This window comes from Geotrypetes seraphini, chromosome 6 (genome assembly GCF_902459505.1).
Source record: "Geotrypetes seraphini chromosome 6, aGeoSer1.1, whole genome shotgun sequence".
In the NCBI taxonomy this organism is placed as follows: Eukaryota; Metazoa; Chordata; class Amphibia; order Gymnophiona; family Dermophiidae; genus Geotrypetes; species Geotrypetes seraphini.
In genome coordinates, this window is record NC_047089.1 from 42,241,569 (window position 1) to 42,261,408 (window position 19,840).

Genomic DNA, 19,840 nt, shown 5'->3' on the forward strand with positions numbered 1-19,840 from the left:
TATCAAATTCTTAGTTCCCCTGAGAAAGGTTTGGTGATGGTGGTACACTGATAAGGAAAACCATAGGTATCACCTTTTATTATTATTACAGATAACCCCAATTTCCTACCAGGCATGGGAAATACTTGCTTTACTCATTGGGAAGTCAGGAGGTTATACACTAGGGCAGGGGTGCCCAACGCGTCGATCGCGATCGACCAGTAGCTCAGGAAGGCAACGCGAGTCGATCGCGGAGCCTATCCCGGGCTCTGTGATAGACTCGTGTTGCCGTCCTGATCTACGGGCCGATCAGCCTTCCTCTCCAGTTTTCTTTCTCCCTAGGGCCTTTTAGCTGGGCGATCCGCCCAGCTGTCATCTGCCGCTGCTGAACAAAAAACCGGGTCCTGCCTTCGCGGAAACAGAAAGTAGGCAGGACCCGGCAGGAAGAAGAACAAATGCTTGTCTCCCGCATTAGCCCGTAGCGAACGCTTGCTTCAGGGCTCTCAACATGTGCGTGCCGGCTTCTCTTCTCTTCCCTCCGAAACCGGAAGTTATGTCCGGGGGGGGGAGGGGAGAAGGGAAGCCGGCGCGCACATGTTGAGAGCCCTGAAGCAAGCGTTCGCTACGGGCTAATGCGGGAGACAAGCATTTGTTCTTCTTCCTGCCGGGTCCTGCCTACTTTCTGTTTCCGCGAAGGCAGGACCCGGCAGCATTTCCCCTAATAGGTCGATCGCGATCTTGGGCTGATCAGCCTTCCTCTTCCCGATGGCAGAATTGACGTCAGGGAGAGGAATGCTGGTTGGCCGAAGCAGGGAGAGCTTGGGGCCTGTTATTGGTGGCGTTTGGGTCCTGGTCCCCGATGGCAATGGCAGTGGCAGTGGCTTGGGGGAGGGCAGGGAGAAAGAAAGAAAAAGGGCAGGCAGGGAGACAGAAGGAAAGAAGAGAAACAGAAAAAAATGAAAGGGAGGCAGAGAGAAAGAAAGGGCAGGGAAGAGGAAGGAAAAGTTGGGGGAAGAAATGAGGTCTGGAGGAGAAGAAGCATACAGGCTAAAAGAAGGGAAGAAAGATTGTATGCACAGTCAGAAGAAGAAAGTGCAACCAGAGACTCATGAAATCACCAGACAAGGTAGGGAAAATGATTTTATTTTAAATTTTGTGATCAAAATGTGTCTGAATTTATATCTGCTGTCTATATTTTACACTAAGGTCCCCTTTTACTAAACCGCAATAGAGGTTTTTAGCGCAGGGAGCCTAGGAGTGTCGAGAGCAGCGCTGGGCATTCAGCGCAGCTCCCTGCACTAAAAACTGCTAACCTGGTTTAGTAAAAAGGGAGGGAGTATATTTGTCTATTTTTGTATGGTTGTTACTGAAGTGATAGTGCATACAGTCATCTGCTTTGACTTCTTTGAAAACCCTGGAATAGGAATGATGATTAACATTTTCTATGCGTACAGTGTGCGTTGTGTTTTTTTAAAATTTTATTGTTGGTAGATCATTGTGACTTGGTCATTTAAAAAGTAGCTCGCAAGCCCAAAAAGTGTGGGCACCCCTGCACTAGGGGATTTTTATCAAGTAGGGGGAAGATCCTTTCCATCTTTTACTCAACTGTAGGAACACTGGGGATTACTCTTATGTGGCATTACATTGGCTCCCAGTTGAAACTCATGTTATACTTAATTTGGTGTATCTGATTTTCAAGATACTGCATGACCTAATCTCATCATATATTGCTGGGTAGATTTGTAGACCTGTACTTACAAGAATTCATCTTGTTCGACACTTTAATCTATTATCTTTCCCCAGCCCCAAAAGCATAAAATATAAAAAATTATTTCAAACTTCATTTTGCAGCAGCCAGCTTTTGGTCAGTGCTCCTGTGTGAAATTTATTTACTGGGTTTTATTAGATCTCTACATAGTTTTGATCTTTATAAAAAGGCTGTCAAAACATCTATTTCAGAAATATATCTCTGGTTAATTATCAATGTACTATTTCTCTCTTCAGACTAAATATGGTAACACCTGGGAGTGTGAATGTGTTAGGGTAAAAGCAGGGAAGAATAGGGGTTTGTAGCAATTACTTGTGCTGAATTCTGCTACTGCAATGTTACACTTTCTATGTATCGGATCAGCAGAGTTGTAATTGTTAACCATTTGTTATGGCTGTATGATTTGTAATCAATAAACATGATATAAAAAAAGATGAACATATAACTAACTCACACACACACAAAAGAATCAGAGGGACAGGAAGACAGAGACATGTAAAAGTAGCTCTGTTACAACTTTCTGATCTAAGTATTATACATTTGTAACAAAACTATCACTGTCGAAAAATACGAGGGTGAATCAAAAATTAAAGGCAATTGTTAAATTATGTGATAACCGGAACAGTTAAATGCAACATATGTACTCGTACATTGCCTGTTGGATAGTTCATCCATGCACAGTGCACTGCTTGGCCTTTAGTCATGTGGCAGCCACGAGGTCAGAAATATGGATGCTCCATTGCAAGATGGCACCATCAAAGAACAACGTGTAGTAGTGCGCTTTCTTTGGGCAGAGGGAGTGAAACCTGTTGAAATTCACTGTCGGATATTGACTCAGTATGGACATAGCACCATGAATCAATGAAAGGTTTATGAGTGGGTAAAAAGATTTTAAGTGGGAAGAACAGGTGTAACTGATGAAGGTTGTTCTGGTTGCCCATCAAAATTGAGAACAAAAGAGAACACTGACAGGTTGGATGCCTTGATTAGAGAAGACAGATAACAGTGTCACAATTGGCTTCAAATTTAGATATCAGCTATAGATCTGCAATTGTCGTAATGCATGATGACTTGGGATACAGGAAAGTCTGCGCACGATGGGTTCCCAAACATCTTACTATCTGCACAAGCAACAGTATGTGCAGGTTGCAACCCAGTTCCTCAGATGATGAAGATTCAAGTATTCTGGAGAAAATTGTCACCAGCAATGAGACAAGGCTGCATCACTGCGGAGAGCAAAGACAAAGCATGATGAAGTAAAGGAAGCAGTGCTCATGGGGCATCGGGAGAAGCCGAAAAACTTCTTCTCTGTAGGAATGCAGAAGCTAGTTAAATGACACAACAAATGTATCATCTTGCATGGGGACTATGTTGAAAAGTGATTATGTTCAATTACTCACAGTTACTTCTATTAAAGCTGTTAAATATATTTTGCCTTTACATTTTGATTTACCCTCAATTCTTTTTTCAAAGCCATAACTAATATTTGTATTGTTGTGCAATAATCCCTACTGCCTTTAGGAAATTAACCTCGGCCCAAATAAAAGGATCAAGGAACAAGAAAGCAATGTTACTTACCGTAACAGTTGTTATTCAGGGACAGCAGGCAGCTATTCTCACTAGTGGGTGATGTCATCCGACAGAGCCCCGATACGGACGTCTCGCAAGCATGTCTTGCTTAAAGAAACTCAGAAGTTTCGAGATGCTCGCACCGCGCATGCGCCAGTGCCTTCCCGCCCGATGGTCCGGGCGTGTCTCCTCAGTTCAGGTAGCTAGCAGAGAAGCCAACCCAGGGGAGGTGGGTGGGACGTGAGAATAGCTGCCTGCTGTCCCTGGATAACAACTGTTATGGTAAGTAACATTGCTTTATCCCAGGACAAGCAGGCAGGTATTCTCACTAGTGGGTGACCTCCAAGCTAACCTCAATGGGATGGAGGGAGAGTTGGCAACTTAGGAGAATAAATTTTGTAACACTGTCTGGCCAAACTGTCCATCCCGTCTGGAGAAAGTATCCAGACAATAATGAGAGGTGAATGTATGAACCGAGGACCAAGTGGCAGCCTTACAAATCTCCTCAATCGGTGTCGATCTGAGGAAGGCTACAGAGGCTGCCATTGCTCTGACCTTATGGGCTGTGACCTTACAGGAAAGGGGTAATCCAGCCTGGGCATAGCAGAAAGAGATACAAGCCGCCATCCAGTTGGAGATGGTGCATTTCGATACAGGTCGTCCCAACTTGTTTGGATCAAAGGAGACGAAAAGTTGAGGAGCAGTTCTGTGCGGTTTGGTGCGATCCAGGTAGAAAGCCAAAGCAAGTTTACAGTCCAGAGTATGAAGAGCTGATTCTCCAGGATGAGAATGAGGCTTCGGAAAAAACACTGGAAGTACAATAGATTGGTTGAGATGAAATTCAGAGACCACTTTAGGTAGGAATTTTGGATGAGTGCGGAGGACCACCTTGTCATGATGGAATACTGTGAAAGGTGGGTCCGCCACCAAGGCCTGAAGCTCACTGACTCTGCGAGCAGATGTGAGGGCAACCAGAAAAACCACCTTCCAAGTGAGAAACTTTAGTGGAGCCTTTCTCAGAGGCTCAAAAGGAGGTTTCATAAGCTGAGAAAGGACAACATTGAGATCCCAAACCACTGGAGGCGGTTTGAGAGGAGGATTGACATGAAAAAGTCCTTTCATAAATCTGGAAACCACAGGATGAGAGGAGAGAGGTTTCCCTTGTAGAGGCTGATGAAAAGCCGCAATAGCACTCAGGTGGACTCGTATAGATGTCGACTTGAGACCAGACTGAGACAGGTGTAGAAGATAGTCCAATACAGAGGATAGAGAGGCTCGCTGAGGCTCCTTAGAATTGGAAACACACCAAGAAGAAAATCTAGTCCACTTCTGGGAGTAGCATTGACGAGTAGCAGGCTTCCTGGAAGCCTCCAAGACATCCCTCACCGCCTGGGAAAACTGGTGAGGGGTTACGTTGAGAGGAACCAAGCTGTCAGGTGGAGAGACTGCAGGTTGGGATGAAGCAGTGAACCTTGATGTTGAGTAAGTAGTGAAGGAAACACTGGAAGAAGCACCGGCTCCCTGCTGCAGAGTTGAAGTAGAAGGGAGAACCAAGGTTGTCTGGGCCACCGAGGAGCGATCAGAATCATGGTGGCATGGTCGGACTTCAGCTTGACCAGAGTCTTTTGAATGAGAGGGAAGGGAGGAAACGCATACAGAAAGCGATTCCCCCAATCCAGCAGAAAGGCATCTGCCTCTAGACGATGAGGAGTGTAGATCCTGGAGCAAAACTGAGGCAGTTTGAAGTTGTGGGGAGCCGCAAATCTGAGGCGTCCCCCATTTCGCAAAGATCTGATGAAGGGGGTTGGAATGGAGAGTCCATTCGTGAGGCTGGAAGAGACGACTCAAGTTGTCTGCTAAAACATTGTCCTTCCCCTGAATGTAGACAGCTTTGAGGAAGGCGTTGTGGCGGACCGCCCAATCCCAGACTCTGAGAGCTTCCTGGCAGAAGGGTCCGACCCTGTGCCCCCCTGCTTGTTGACATAATACATGGCGACCTAGTTGTCTGTTCGAATGAGGACCACCATGTCGTGAAGCAGATGTTGAAGAGCATAGAAGATGGCTCTGAGCTCCAGAAGATTGATTTGATGGAGTCGGTCCGCACTGGTCCAGAATCCCTGAGTGCGAAGACCATCCAGATGTGCTCCCCAGGCATAGGTCGAGGAATCGGTTGTGAGAACCTTCTGGTGGGGAGGAGTGTGAAACAGCAAACCTCTGGATAGATTCGAAGAGGTCATCCACCAAAGTAGAGACTGCCGAAGAGCAGGAGTGACGATGATGTGTCGAGTCAACGGATCCGACACCTGAGACCATTGAGACACCAGGGTTCACTGAGGAATCCTGAGATGGAGTCTGGCAAACGGCGTCACATGAACTCCATGTGGCCCAGGAGGATCATCATGTGTCTCGCTGAGATGGACTGGCGAGAAGACACAGACTGGCAGAGATGAAGAAGAGCATCCAGGCGCTGAGGGGGAAGGAATGCTCGAAGCTGAATGGTGTCCAGGACCGCCCCGATGAAGGGAAGAGACTGGGTAGGCTGCAGAAGAGATTTGGGGAAGTTGATCTCGAATCCCAAGCTCTGCAGGAACAGAATCGTGGACAGGGTCGCCGCGATGATCCCTGAGGCCAAGGGAGCCTTGATCAGCCAGTCGTCGAGGTAGGGAAATACCTGAAGACCCTGGTTCCGGAGTGCAGCGGCCACCACTACCAGACACTTCGTAAATACTCTGGGAGACGAGGACAGGCCGAAAGGAAGCACTCGATACTGCAGATACAGATGTCCCACCCAAAATCTGAGGAATTTGCCTGAGGCCGGATGAATGGGAATGTGAGTGTAGCCCTCCTTGAGATCCAGAGAGCATAACCAGTCGTTCTGCTCGAGGAGGGGGTAGAGAGAAGCAAGGGTCAGCATGCAAAATCTCTCTTTGACTAGGAATTTGTTGAGGACCCGGAGGTCCAAAATGGGTCGCAGGTCGCCCGTCTTCTTCGGAACAAGGAAGTACCGGGAGTAAAACCCCTGGTTCAGTTGGTCCGACGGGACCGGCTCTACGGCATGAAGCCGGAGCAAAGCCTGAGCTTCCTGACGAAGAAGGGCGGTCTGTGTCAAATTGGAAGGATACTCTCTTGGAGGATGGTCTGGAGGGACCCGATGGAAATGGAGAGAGTATCCTTCCCTGACGATAGTAAGAACCCAGAGGTCAGAGGTTATGGCCTCCCAGTGAGGATAAAAATGATGGAGGCGCCCTCCGATGGAAAAAACAGGGGGAGGCAGAACGAGGTTGGTTATGCCCTCGACAAAACAGTCAAAAAGGCTGAGTGGCCTTAGGGACAGCAGGCGACTGAGACTTCGGTTGACCCTTTTGAGGAGGCTGTCGCTTCGCCGGTTGTCTCGCAGGCGGAGTTTGCCTCGGTTGATAACGCCGCTGATAAATCAACGGCGGACGAGAGGGTTGAGACTGTTGAGGCTTAGGCTTCGGCCTAAGAATGGACTGGAAGAACTTCTCATGATCAGACAATTTCTTCGTGACTGTCTCGATGGATTCGTCAAAAAGATCCGCCCCAGCACATGGGACGTTTGCCAGGCGGTCCTGAAGATTCGGGTCCATGTCAATGGTCCGCAACCAGGCCAACCGGCGCATCGACACAGAGCAGGCTGCTGCTCGGGCCGAGAGCTCGAAAGCATCATAGGCAGATTGCATCAACTGAAGACGAAGCTGGGACAGCGAAGCAACCACTTCCTCAAATTCAAACCGAGCCTGGGACTCGATGTATGGAGTGAATTTCCGAAGCACAGGCAGAAAAAATTCCAAGTAGGCGGCAATATGGAAATTGTAATTCAGGACTCGGGACGTCATCATCGAATTCTGATAGATGCGTCGACCAAACTTATCCATGGTTCTGCCTTCGCGTCCCGGAGGCACGGAAGCATAGACCTGGCCAGGATGAGACCGCTTGAGCGAGGATTCGACCAGGAGGGACTGGTGAGAAAGCTGAGGACCCTCGAAGCCCTTATGATGCACCGTGCGGTACCGAGCATCCAATTTTCCAGGGACCGCAGGGATAGAGTAAGGAGACTCAAAGCACCTCATGAAGGTCTGGTCGAGGAGCTTGTGCAGAGGGAGGCGCAAGGACTCGGCTGGAGGACGAGGCAAGTGCATGGTGTCGAGGTACTCCTTGGAGTATCGAGACCCAGCATCGAGAGTAATGTCCATGTCATCCGCCATCTGTCTGAGAAAAGAGGAAAAAGACAGTTGGTCCGCTGTTGCCGGTTTACGAGAAGGGCTAGAAGAAGACGAGGCTTCGGGCTCCATAGAGGCCTGTGAGCAACAAGGTGAGTAGAAAACCTCGGGGTCCTCGAACTCCGGGCCCGGAGGAGGAGACCCAGCCGAAGCAGCATACCCCAACCGAGGCAATTTCTTCTGAGGCGAGACGGTCGAGTGTCGAGAGGAATGCCTCGAAGAGTGTCTGGATCGATGCCCCTCACGATGCCTGGAAAGGGGATCGAGCCCGTCTGTGAGAAACCGGGTCAGACGCCTCCAAGGAGCAGATTGGACTCGAGGCCGTCGATCGAAGAGGCGAAAGAGCTGGTGCCTCCCCCGACACCACCCATGCTTGATAGGGGGTTCGGAAGAACTCGTCCTGCTTTCTGCTATGCCCAGGAGTGGGAGGTCTCGAAGGTGGACGCCACACAGTGTCATGGGGCGGGGTAACATGTTCCAATGGAGGCAAATCACTAAGGGAAGCTTTCCTCGAGGGGATAGGCTCCAAGGGAGGCATATCACTAAGGGAGGCCTTCCTCGAGGGAATCGGTTCCAAAGGAGGCATAGCACTAACCGAGGACCGCCTCGAGGACCCGGACACCGCTCGCCGCTCCTCCTCGCCAAGCAACGAGGTCGTGCAGCGTGGCGGAGGAGGAGGGGGCGGTCCGCCCCTCGGAACCGGAACTGGAAGGTCACCCTGGATCGAGGCAATCAGCCGGGGTCCCATGGTGGTCATGAGTTCCACAAACTGAGCCTCCAGTATGGACCGCAACGAAGCCGATATGGAGGGATCCACACCAAAAGGGGGCCCTTCCGCACGGTCTCCGCGCTCTTTCGGTGCCGTGTGCTTCTGCTTGCCAGCCTTCGGCACTTTAAGCACCACCGGTGGAACTGTAGGGGCCGATACCTGTTCCGAGGAGACGGAGGAAGGCACCGGTGCCGAAGTCGAGGCCGAAACCGGCATGAACGATGCCGGTTTTAGAAGGCCCGAAGCAGCCGGGGAGGCAGAGGGCTTCGCCGATGAAGTCGAAGCACCAGTCGATGTCGAAGCTGACGGATCCAACGAAGCTTCCATCTTGAACATGGACTCCCACAGCAGACAGCGGCGCTTAAACGCTCTCGCTGTCAACGTGGAGCAAGGCCGGCACGATTTCGGGAAGTGATCCGGTCCCAGACACTGTAAGCAGCGTCGATGAGGGTCCGTGAGCGAAATCGCGCGCTGGCACTTGCTACACTTCTTAAAACCGGTGATCGGCTGGGACATAGGCCGGAAAAGCTCCGCCGCAAGGTCGAAGGTGCGGGGCCCCAGCCACGCGGCCGACCCGGTGTCGGAAGAAAAAAAATTAAAAAAAAAAAAAAAAGAAATCAAAGAAAGAAACAAATGCACAGGAGAGCCAAAAGAACTCAACCCGCGGCAAAACAGAAGGCAAAAAAAGAGATTCAATGGGCGCAAAATTGAAGATAGACTGCTCAGCTCCGCGGAAGAAAAAGAACTGAGGAGACCCGCCCGGACCATCGGGCGGGAAGGCACTGGCGCATGCGCGGTGCGGGCATCTCGAAACTTCTGAGTTTCTTCAAGCAAGACATGCTTGCGAGACGTCCGTATCGGGGCTCTGACGGATGACATCACCCACTAGTGAGAATACCTGCCTGCTTGTCCTGGGATAATACAAGATTACAAAAAACAGCAACTTGTAGCCTCATCGCAGGTGAGGGTGGACTCATTTAGAGCACTGCTCTTTGACCTAAGGACTGCCGCGTGAGTGGACTGCTGGGCACGATGGACCACTGGTCTGACCCAGCAGCGGCAATTCTTATGTTCTTATGCTCATTACAGAGTGAATGGTCCTTATGGACTTTGAGGCCCTTGTTGGTAAATTCATTGTATGATCACTATCACTACTTACAGATTATTGTGGGCATATGAAAATAGTGATGAATCCAAAGTCTCCTGGCCTGAGGAATCCATCACACCTATTTTTAGACTAATCTGATATGTTCTGAGACAGAGGCTTTTATTTTCAAATCGGAAAATCCAAGATTTTAGTACCAAATACAGCCTGGGGATGCTACACTGGGCTCAAAGAACAAGTGATTTTTGGATTTTAGAGGTGGGGAACCTGACTCTAACCCCAGCACTAAAAAAACAACAACCCATAACCTTCCCTCCCCAGCATTTGTTTTTCAAGTATTAGTCTGTTACTCACTGTGCAATGCTTTGTGCTGGGAGTTGCAAGTGCTGAAGCTGTCAACAGCTTACAGGGAGAGCCTCTGCCTCAACAGGCCTGGAATCCGGCTGCTTGTGTCTTTGGACTGCCTCTCAGGCCCAATGAACCAGCCAAAGACCTTAACCCCCACCAGATCTTGTGTACACAAATGGGGGGAGGAAGCAGCTGACCCCAATCCTGGAAAAACTCTCATGGAGTCGCTCAGCCTGTGCTCAAGTCTACTGCGAAGAAGCTGGGAAAAGCTTTGCTTCCAAGGGATTGGTCCCTGAGCCCCCAAACTGTAGTGCAGGCTGTCCAGGTGGGTGCACTGCAAAGCAGTTTGCCCCTTGGAAGCAGACCCTCAACCTCAGAATCTGTGCTCTCCTGCAGCGAGAGATATCCCATGAATGGGATCCTCTGCAGCACCAAAAAGCCTTGCAAATGGTCCAAAAAATCCTGAATATAATTGAAAAATAAGCATGAGCAGAAAAGACCAACTCCTACCATCTCGTTTGTAGAGAGACAACTGAGAAATTGGAGGAGAGCTCAGAAGGATGGGAGGCGAAACCAAAGAATGTTAATGAAGCTCACTACAAGAATTCTCACAAGAAGGGACCAACTACCCATAGGTTCAGGAATAGAGTATCTGTCGCGCTAGAAGTACAGTTTCAATCAAATATACACTAAGGAACAGAATTCTGATTAATCTTCAGTAAGTTTAGTTTTAGGTTGGTTAGTTAGTTATATGCATCATAGAAAGCAGAGGAGCCTGGATAAACAAAGCCATAGCGGAAACAGCATCTGAACAGTATATGAAATTATGAGGACTTTGAAGCTTGACTTTTAGAAAATTATTTAAAAGCTTTCAGTGGTAGCAACACAGATAGAAACAATTAGCCAATATGTCTACACAGAGAAACCAAAACCTCTCTCTGTTGTCTTCATATTACTGGTACATGAAGGTGAGTTTGCAGAAATATGTAGATACATTTTCATAGTATGGCTATATTAATCCACAAGCTAGCCAGAAAACAAAATTGGAGTCTTTTGTGAATATCTACACAAATTATGTAATTTCTCTCCTGAATACTATTATCAGTACACATTTTTCTCAATCAGTACGGATATAAACACCAGAAATAGAAAATACTGTATACATACAATTTTGTGACATTTCAAATCAATCTTTCCAACATTAATACTACTTGTGTATGTAACGTTGTTAAATTCTATCAAAAGTATATTGGCTTATTTGGTGCTATCTATAAAAAATAGAAAATAAGGGCTCCTTTTACAAAGGTGCGCTAGCGTTTTAACGCTCACACCAGATTAGTGTGCGCTAGCCGAAAATCTACCACCTGCTCAAAAGGAGACAGTAGCGGCTAGCACGTGCAGCAATTTAGTGCGCTATTTTGCACGTTAAGGCCCTAGCGCAGCTTTGTAAAAGGAGCGCTAAGTTTACATGATCAAAATCCATAAAGACTTTTTCAGGTAATTTCGTCAGACAGGTAGAAACTTCCATAGGGGAAAAAAGTTAACTTACATTAGAAGAAATATATTTATCATCATCATCAAGTCCTAGTGGAACACTAATCAGCTTCTGAAAAGCTTTTTTCATTTTTTCTCGGTCTCCAATGGCATAATAACAAAGAATCAAGTTGAAGCCAGCCTTTACATTTGGAGATTCACTCATGATGTGTTCAAATGAATTAACTGCATCAGAGTACTGGCCAGTTTTAACAAACGCAACTCCAATATTCTGCATTATTTTAATCCTAATAAGAGAATGAGAACAGAACAGTTAATTTTGATTTTATATTTATTTACTTATGTTTTTCAAATTTAACCCAGATTACAATCAAGTACTGTAAGATGAGCCAAAAATATGACCCAAAAATGGGGGGGTTCTCAGTTTATATTCAAGCCACCTTCTAATGATGATGCTTTTTTCCTCCCCTCCCCAACCAATGACCAACTCTGTTACTTCCCCATCCCCCCACCCCCGTTTATATTTGGATCAGTTTACATTCAAATATATACAGTACACAAGTTATTCCCTTGTCCATTTAAGCTTACAGTCTAAGTTATATCTGCAGGAATGCAGGTTACATTTTTAAATTTGTTTCATCTGGATGGTTTAAAATATCTTCTAACTAAAAGAGAATACTAGACTGAAATGGAAATGTGCAATATGTATAAAGGAAAGCAATAGTATAAGTAACTACCTTTACAAAGATATTCACCCAAGGCAGCGTATAGCATGCTTTTAGTCTCCCTGTAGAGGTGGTGGAGATAAAAACTGTCTGAATTCAAGAAAGTCAGGGACATGGGATCTCTTAGGGGGAGAGGAGATGGTGGATAATGCAGATTGGATGGGCCATTTGGCCTTTATCTGCCATCAAGTTTCTATAAAACTTAAAATTTTATTAACATGAACCAGAAACAAGATTTTGAAATGAATTCTAGTAGAAAAGAGGCATCCAATGACTTGCCCAAAGTCCCACACAGCATCAGTGAGAGAAATAGAATTTGAAGTTCGAACCCGAATTTTGTTGGTTCTCAACCTGCTACTCTGCCCACTAGGCTCCAATTTCCCCTACATAAAAATTAGCTACAGTACATATGGAAATATAAACTCACCTCATCTCATTATAAGCACTTGGAATTTGATCCAAAGCCATTCGATAAAATTTAATTGCTTTTGAGTAGTTTCCCTGTTTTAAGTATATGTTTGCCATGTTCACTTTGAGTCTCCCTAGAATACAAACAGTGAGAATGAACTACAAGTCAAGCCAAAGTTCCCTATTTGCTATATTACTGGTAGATTCTAAGACTCAATCTGTAAGTGGCAAGGTTTCAGAGAAATGAAAGAACCCATGCTGAAGGGTCTATTTACGAGAAGTGCAGAACACACATGTAATATATTTTTTTAAAAAGCTAGTGTACAATCAAAAGAGAACATTAAATCACATGTTAAACACCTAATGCAGCATTTTATTTTATTTTTAATTATGACACAAGCACATAAACATTTTCAAGTATAACATTGTTCCTTCAGTGCAACCAGAAAACAGCAATGTACGTCCACAGCCATTTTCCAGTATCTCCTCACCCCTCTTCTTATGCCAGCCATCATTCCCTTTTAATTTTAAATAAATTCACCCTAGGGGCGTGGCTTGGACACGCATGAGGAAGGTCGGCTAATAAGAGAGCTCCGTCTCATAAAAAGTCTCATAAAAGTCCAAAATATTTAAAGATTAAGAAAAATTCAGATAAATAACAAAGAAAATATAAGAGAATGGCAACAGGAAAACAAAATAAGAATGACTTTGCACTGTCTGGCAGTAACAAGAGAGCAAAACCGGAACACGATGCAGGGTTAAAAATGGCAGATATAGAAGTTATAAAAGAACTGAAAGAAATAAAAGAAATGCTATCAGTTTTAACTAAAAAAGTTACTGATATATCGGAGGAAGTATCGACACTAAACAAAAAAATGGATCTCCTGGAATTAAAATCTAATAACCTAGAAGAAAGAATGACGATTGTAGAAGAAGAAGCATGTTACAGTCGTTCAGATAGAAAAAAATTAGATTTACTTACTAAAGAGATTGAAGATTATTCCAATCGAGAAAGAAGAAGTAATGTCCGTTTGATTGGATTACCAGAAGGAGCAGAAACGGGAAATCCAGCAATCTTTATTGAAAATCTACTTCCAAAACTACTTCCGATAAAAACAAAATATCCCATAGAGGTAGAAAGAGCACATAGAGTGCCTATGAAAAGAAAAGAAAATCAACATGGACCAAGACCCTTTATTTTCAAACTATTGCGCCACCAACAGGTCTTAGAAATACTTCAACTAGCAAAGCAAAATAAAGGGCTTAAATATCAAGATGCTTATATCCATTTTGTTCCTGATTTTGCTAAAAACACAGCAATAAAAAGGAAAAAATTATTGGAATTGAGGCCAAAACTAAGAGAGCTGGGTGCAAAGTTTGGATTAATGTATCCCGCAAACATGAAGGTTACCATCGGAAATAAAACTTTAACATTTGATGATGCAGAAAAACTTGAGAGATTTATTCAAACTCAAGAAGTGCCAATGTCATCCTAATTTTAATTAATATAACTTGAAACTTGTTGATTAGAAATGTTAGAAAATTATATTGAATTATACCACCATATATTAATTATATAGAGAAGTAAAAGATTTTATTTATTTCATTTTAAAGGAGAAGAAAACTGTATTTTAGAATGCAACGATTTTAGAATGTTTTTAATTGGCTTCAAATATATTCTTTTTCAACGACTCTCTTATAATAGAATTAGAATGTAATAGATATTCTAAAATGCAAATGAGATATATAGTTATATATTTGAGAGTTTAACAGGAAATGTAATAGAATATATAACATGGAAAGATAGAAAGTTAATAGATATTTGAATTTTTATAGAACAATTACTATATTTAAAAGTCTGTTCTGAAAAATTATATACAGACAGAATAAATTGATGGAAATATGAAAGATATTGTGGGGGAAGAGAAAAAAAAAATGAGAGGATGATTCTTGGGGTGAAGCTCTTCTTTTCCTGTGGGGGGGCTGCTGTGGAATCGCAAACCGCACACCGGACATATATATAGGTTTTTTTTTTAATATATTGAATATTTTTCCTCTTCTCTCTCCTAAAATCTTAAAAGCTTAAAATCCTGGAAAATTTACAATCCCGAAAGTTTATGTGAAAGGAAGACAGAAAAAGGATTATTCTACACAAACCTGAACATAATAGGAATGTATGATATAAAATGCAAAGGGATACAGAACTTGGATTACAAAAGTAAAAGAAGATCGAAAAACTATTAATCAACTATCCTTAAGAAAAGAAGAAGAAAGAAGACAAGAAAAAGGAAAAACAACAAAGAAAAGAGAGAGAAGAGAGGGAAAGAAACAAACAATAGAAAATTAAAAAAAATAAAAAATGAAATATTTGTTGGTTGGTGATTCCACGGGGGCCACTCCTGAGGGAGGGGGTCTTTACTAATGGAATCATTCTTCATATAACATTATATTCCCATATTAATAAAATTTCAAGGGTAAAGTACAAGATGGGAAGAAGGGGGGAAAAAATGGAGCGTTTTAAATGTTTTAGAATACAGTTAAAGATACAAACTATATTTATTTGTTTTAAAATATTTAATCTAAAATCAACAAGAAAAGAGAGATATAAATATAAAATAATAATAAAAAAAAAAATATATATATATATATTGAAGATTTAAAGATAATGAATATAGAATTTCATGATATCCTAAGAAATATATATAAAAATGATTTAATTCATTAATAATATAATAAATGAATTATTAATTACATCTTAATAATTAATTTAATTTTTAATGACTTAAATGGAATTTGGAAAGTTTTAAGGTCTTTCTGGAGTATGTTATAGCTGAACTTAATATGCGTGAGGCCAAGTATACACGACTTTTGCTAAATGGGGAGGGAGGGGAGGGAGATGGGAAAAAGGGAAAGAAATTATATTAAAAAAATCATATAAGTAAGGGGTTAATAATAAAAAAAGGAATAGATGTTAAACATGTGTGGATGTCTGATCAAAACTTTTATCAAAGAATTATAATTCAAATATTACTTATTAATTTAAATGGCTCTTAAAATTTATTCTCTTAACGTCAATGGTCTTAACCAACCAATAAAAAGAAAGAAAATATTAAATTTTCTTCATAAGCAAAATGCTGATATATATTTCATACAAGAAACGCACCTGTCAGGAATTGAATCTAATAAACTAATAGATAGTTGGATATCCAAATGTTTTTTTGCACCTGCCATTGGTAAAAAAGCAGGAGTAGCTATTCTCATAAATAAGAAATGTATTGCAGATTTCAAGTTAATAAAATTCGATCCACTAGGAAGATGGGTACATATTAAAATGGATCTGAGAAATACAACCCTGGACTTATTCAATTTATATGCTCCTAATTCAAATCAAATGGAGTTTTTCAAAAATATTCAGCAGATATTACTACCACTGGCTGCTTCTAATTTAGTAGTAGCTGGAGATTTCAATGCTGTAATGGATCCTATTTTGGATAAAAAACCAAGTAAAATTATGAAATCATTATGATTAGATAATTTAATACAATCTTGTGATTTAATAGATATATGGCGTATCCTTCATTTTAATGATCAGGAATATTCATTCTGTTCTCAGGTCCATAAATCCTTTTCAATAATTGATTATATATTCGTTTCTAATAATATAGCACAAAAAGTTATGAAAGCAATTATTGATCCTATTATTATATCAGATCATGCTGGTGTGTGGGTTGATCTGCAGAATGATATATCAGTTTATTCTAAACCAATTTGGAGATTTGATAATGCTTTACTTGCAGACATGAAATTTATAAAAGATATTAAAGAAAAAATGCATGAATTCTTTCAATTCAATAATTCGGATAACATAAACATTGAAACTTTATGGGACGCTTATAAAGCAACAATGAGAGGAAATATCATATCATACTCTGCATATATGAAAAAACAACTTAAAAAACAATTTATACAATTGGAACAAGAAATTAAATTATTAGAACAAAAATTAATTACTAAATGGGAACATGATACATTACAGAAATTATTAAAAACAAAAGTTAAATATAATGAGATTTCTTCTCAATTTGTAAGGAAAGATATGTTCTGTCGGCAAGTACAGTATTATGGAAATTCAAATAAAACTGGAAAACTATTAGCAAATCTTATTAAAGCAAAAAAAAGAAAATCTAAGATTATTGCAATTAAGGATAAACGGGGCAATACACACACAATACAATGAAGATATTATAAAACAATTTCTTGATTTTTATAAGGATTTATATACTTCTGATACTTATGAAAATAAAGAACAAGATGGTATAGAATTTTTTAAGTCATTTATTGGACCAAATATTCCGGATCATATAAAAGGAAGTTTAGAAGAACATATATCTTTAAAAGAAATAGAATCAGCATTGAAAGCTCTTAGAGTTGGGTCCGCTCCAGGTGGAGATGGATATACTGTTGAATTTTACAAAACATTTCAAAATATTTTATTACCTTATCTATTAAATTTATATCAATATCAAATAAATAATGGAAATATATCAGGAACTATGGCTGATTCTGTTATAATTGTCTTACCAAAACCAAACAGGGATCCGACATTGATAACAAATTATAGGCCTATATCTTTGATGAATGTAGATGCTAAATTAATTGCTAAAGTGCTAGCTATAAGATTAGCAAAAGCTCTTCCTTTTATTATTGATATACACCAAACAGGATTTGTTGCTAAAAGAAACTCTTCACATAACACTAGATTAGCATTTCATTCTCTAAATTTAGCAAAAAATTTGAATGATCCAGCTTTTCTAATATCATTAGATGCAGAAAAAGCATTTGATAGAGTAGAATGAAGTTTATGTATCAAGCTCTACAATGGTTTGGTATAGGACCTGGTTTTATTAAAATGATTCAAACATTATATAGCTCCCCTGGAGCAAGATTAAATATAAACAATAACTTATCTGATAAATTTAACTTGCTAAGGGGAGTTAGACAAGGTTGTCCTTTATCTCCCTTACTTTTTGATATCGTTCTAGAACCCTTATTAATTGCAATAAATCAAACTAAGGGAATAAAGGGAATCACATTTTCTAATTGGGAATTTAAATTATCTGCGTATGCAGATGATATTTTATTATATTTAAGAGAACCAGAAAACACCATTCCATATCTACTTAACTTAATAGAAAAGTTTGGAAAGTTTTCTGGATATAAAATCAATTGGAAAAAATCTGAAGTTCTTCCAATTAATATCCATTGCACCAAAGGATTATTTGATTTATATTCATTTAAATGGAAAGAGGAAGGACTAAAATATTTAGGTATTCTTATAAAAAATACAATTGATGACACAGTAAAAGAGAATGAAAAACTTTTATTAAAGAAAATAATAGAAATGTGCGAGCAATGGAATCCTTTACATCTTTCTTGGTGGGGAAGAATCCAAACAATTAAAATGATGATTTTACCTGTGGTTTGTTATCAAATGAGTATGATTCCAATACTTTTTCAGGGGTCATTTTATAAAAAGTTAAACAATATATTAACAAAATTTGTTTGGTTTGGGAAAAGACCAAGAATCGCTTTAGCATCATTACAAAAAACAATCAAGGAGGGAGGGGTAAATTTTCCAAATTTCTATAGGTACCATCAAGCCTATATTTTAAGACAGGGAATGTATTGGATCCTCTCAGATCTTATGAAAAATGTACACAACTGGTTATATTTAGAATGGCGCCTCATGTTCCCTTTACATCCAGAACATTTTATTAGTATAACAATGCCTAGGAGATATAAAGATCATAGAATTCTAATAGATACATGGAAAACATTAAGATTTATAAGCAATTTATCAACAGATCCATTGGCTAAATCTTTAAATCAATCTATTTGGGTAAACTCCAGGATCAAAATTGGTGGATTTAAAATAGTATGGAAACAATGGATAAAAGCAGGTATACGTACTTTAAAAGATGTAATAGTAAATGGATCACTGCTTAGTTTTTCACAATTGCAACAAAAATTTGGATTAGATAAAACACAATATTTTAAATGGATGCAATTGAAGCAAGCCATTCAGGAAGGGTTCCCTGAATGGAAGAATCTTAACACTCAATATAGTTTACCAATCCTTTGTTTTCAAGCGGATTTTCTAGGACACCAAGCCGCAAAATGGTATAAGAATATAAACGAATTTTTAAACAAAAAAAAGAGATCAGGACTTAGGGACATTTGGAGTATTGAGATAGGACAGATAATTTCTCCATCTCAATGGCAAAAATTTTGGTCCTGGAGAATACATACTACAAGATCAGCATCTATGAGTCAAACATGGTTATTTTTATTACATAGAGTTTTATGGACCCCTACGAGATTACAAAAATTAGATAGTAGTAGATCTAATAGATGCTGGCATTGTAAGATAGAAGTGGGGACATTGGACCATTTACTATTCTTTTGTCCCTGCATTATTTCCTTTTGGAAATTAATTTGGCCCCAAATTAATAATTTATTAGAAAATCATGTTGGACTATCATATGATACAATATTATTTGGAACAGCAATGAGAACACAGAGTCCGATTTCAGCTAACAATAATAAACTTTTATTAATTTTAACAAGGGTCGCCATACAGCAAATTACTCAGAACTGGAAAGATTACACTAAACTAAATTACACTTTTTGGTGGAATTCAATTTGTCATATATATAAAATGGAAAAAGCAATGGCATTACAACAAGGTTATATAAAAAAATTTAATAAAATATGGGGACCATTGACAAATTATTCTATTGATCAGATATCATAACACATGTATAAAACATATAGAGGGGGAAGGGAGGGAAAACTATTGTAATATTAATATGATATAAAATTCTGATAAAGGGTTTCTTTAATTTACATTGTAAGAACATTTATTAATAATTTCAAGTGTTTTTTCATAATTGAATGTAATACATGTATTTCACTTGATGTAAGAATTTAAAAAGAATAAAAAATATTTAAAAAAAATAAATAAATAAATTCACCCCGTAGGTCTCAGTGCTTCCCCCATACCACTATCCCTTCCCCTTCCCCATCCTTTACAGGCTCAGCTCTACTACTCTTCAGATATGCTACGCATATTGTTTAATCTTTATTTTATACATACCTAGCAAACAGAGTCCATATGCCATTAAAATTTTGGTTTCTTTCACAACATAAAGCTGTTCATTTATTTATTAGGATTTGTTTATCACCTTTCTGAAGGAATGTACTCAAAGCAAGAATAAGTCAAACATAAGCAATTTACAATTACAGCAATAAAAACATTCAAATGACAATACAAAGTATGGCATAGTATGCTACATTACAATGCCAACTCAATATGTGATAAAACTTTTCCTTCTCTCTTTTATCAAGCTGCACTAGAGGTTTTTAGCATGGGCC

The 19,840-nt window shown here is 40.6% G+C and overlaps 1 protein-coding gene across 3 annotated transcripts in view; it reads right to left on the bottom strand.

Annotated features, from left to right (window-relative positions):
• The window catches only part of IFT88 (intraflagellar transport 88), a 219,164-nt gene that overhangs the window by 120,252 nt on the left and 79,072 nt on the right, over window positions 1-19,840 (bottom strand). For all 3 annotated transcript variants that reach the window (XM_033949812.1, XM_033949811.1, XM_033949814.1), the window contains 2 exons: window positions 12,426-12,540; window positions 11,329-11,560 (listed from right to left, as the gene is read on the bottom strand). In XM_033949812.1, coding sequence (XP_033805703.1) covers window positions 11,329-11,560; window positions 12,426-12,540 — 347 coding nt within the window. The remainder of the gene's footprint in view (window positions 1-11,328; window positions 11,561-12,425; window positions 12,541-19,840) is intronic.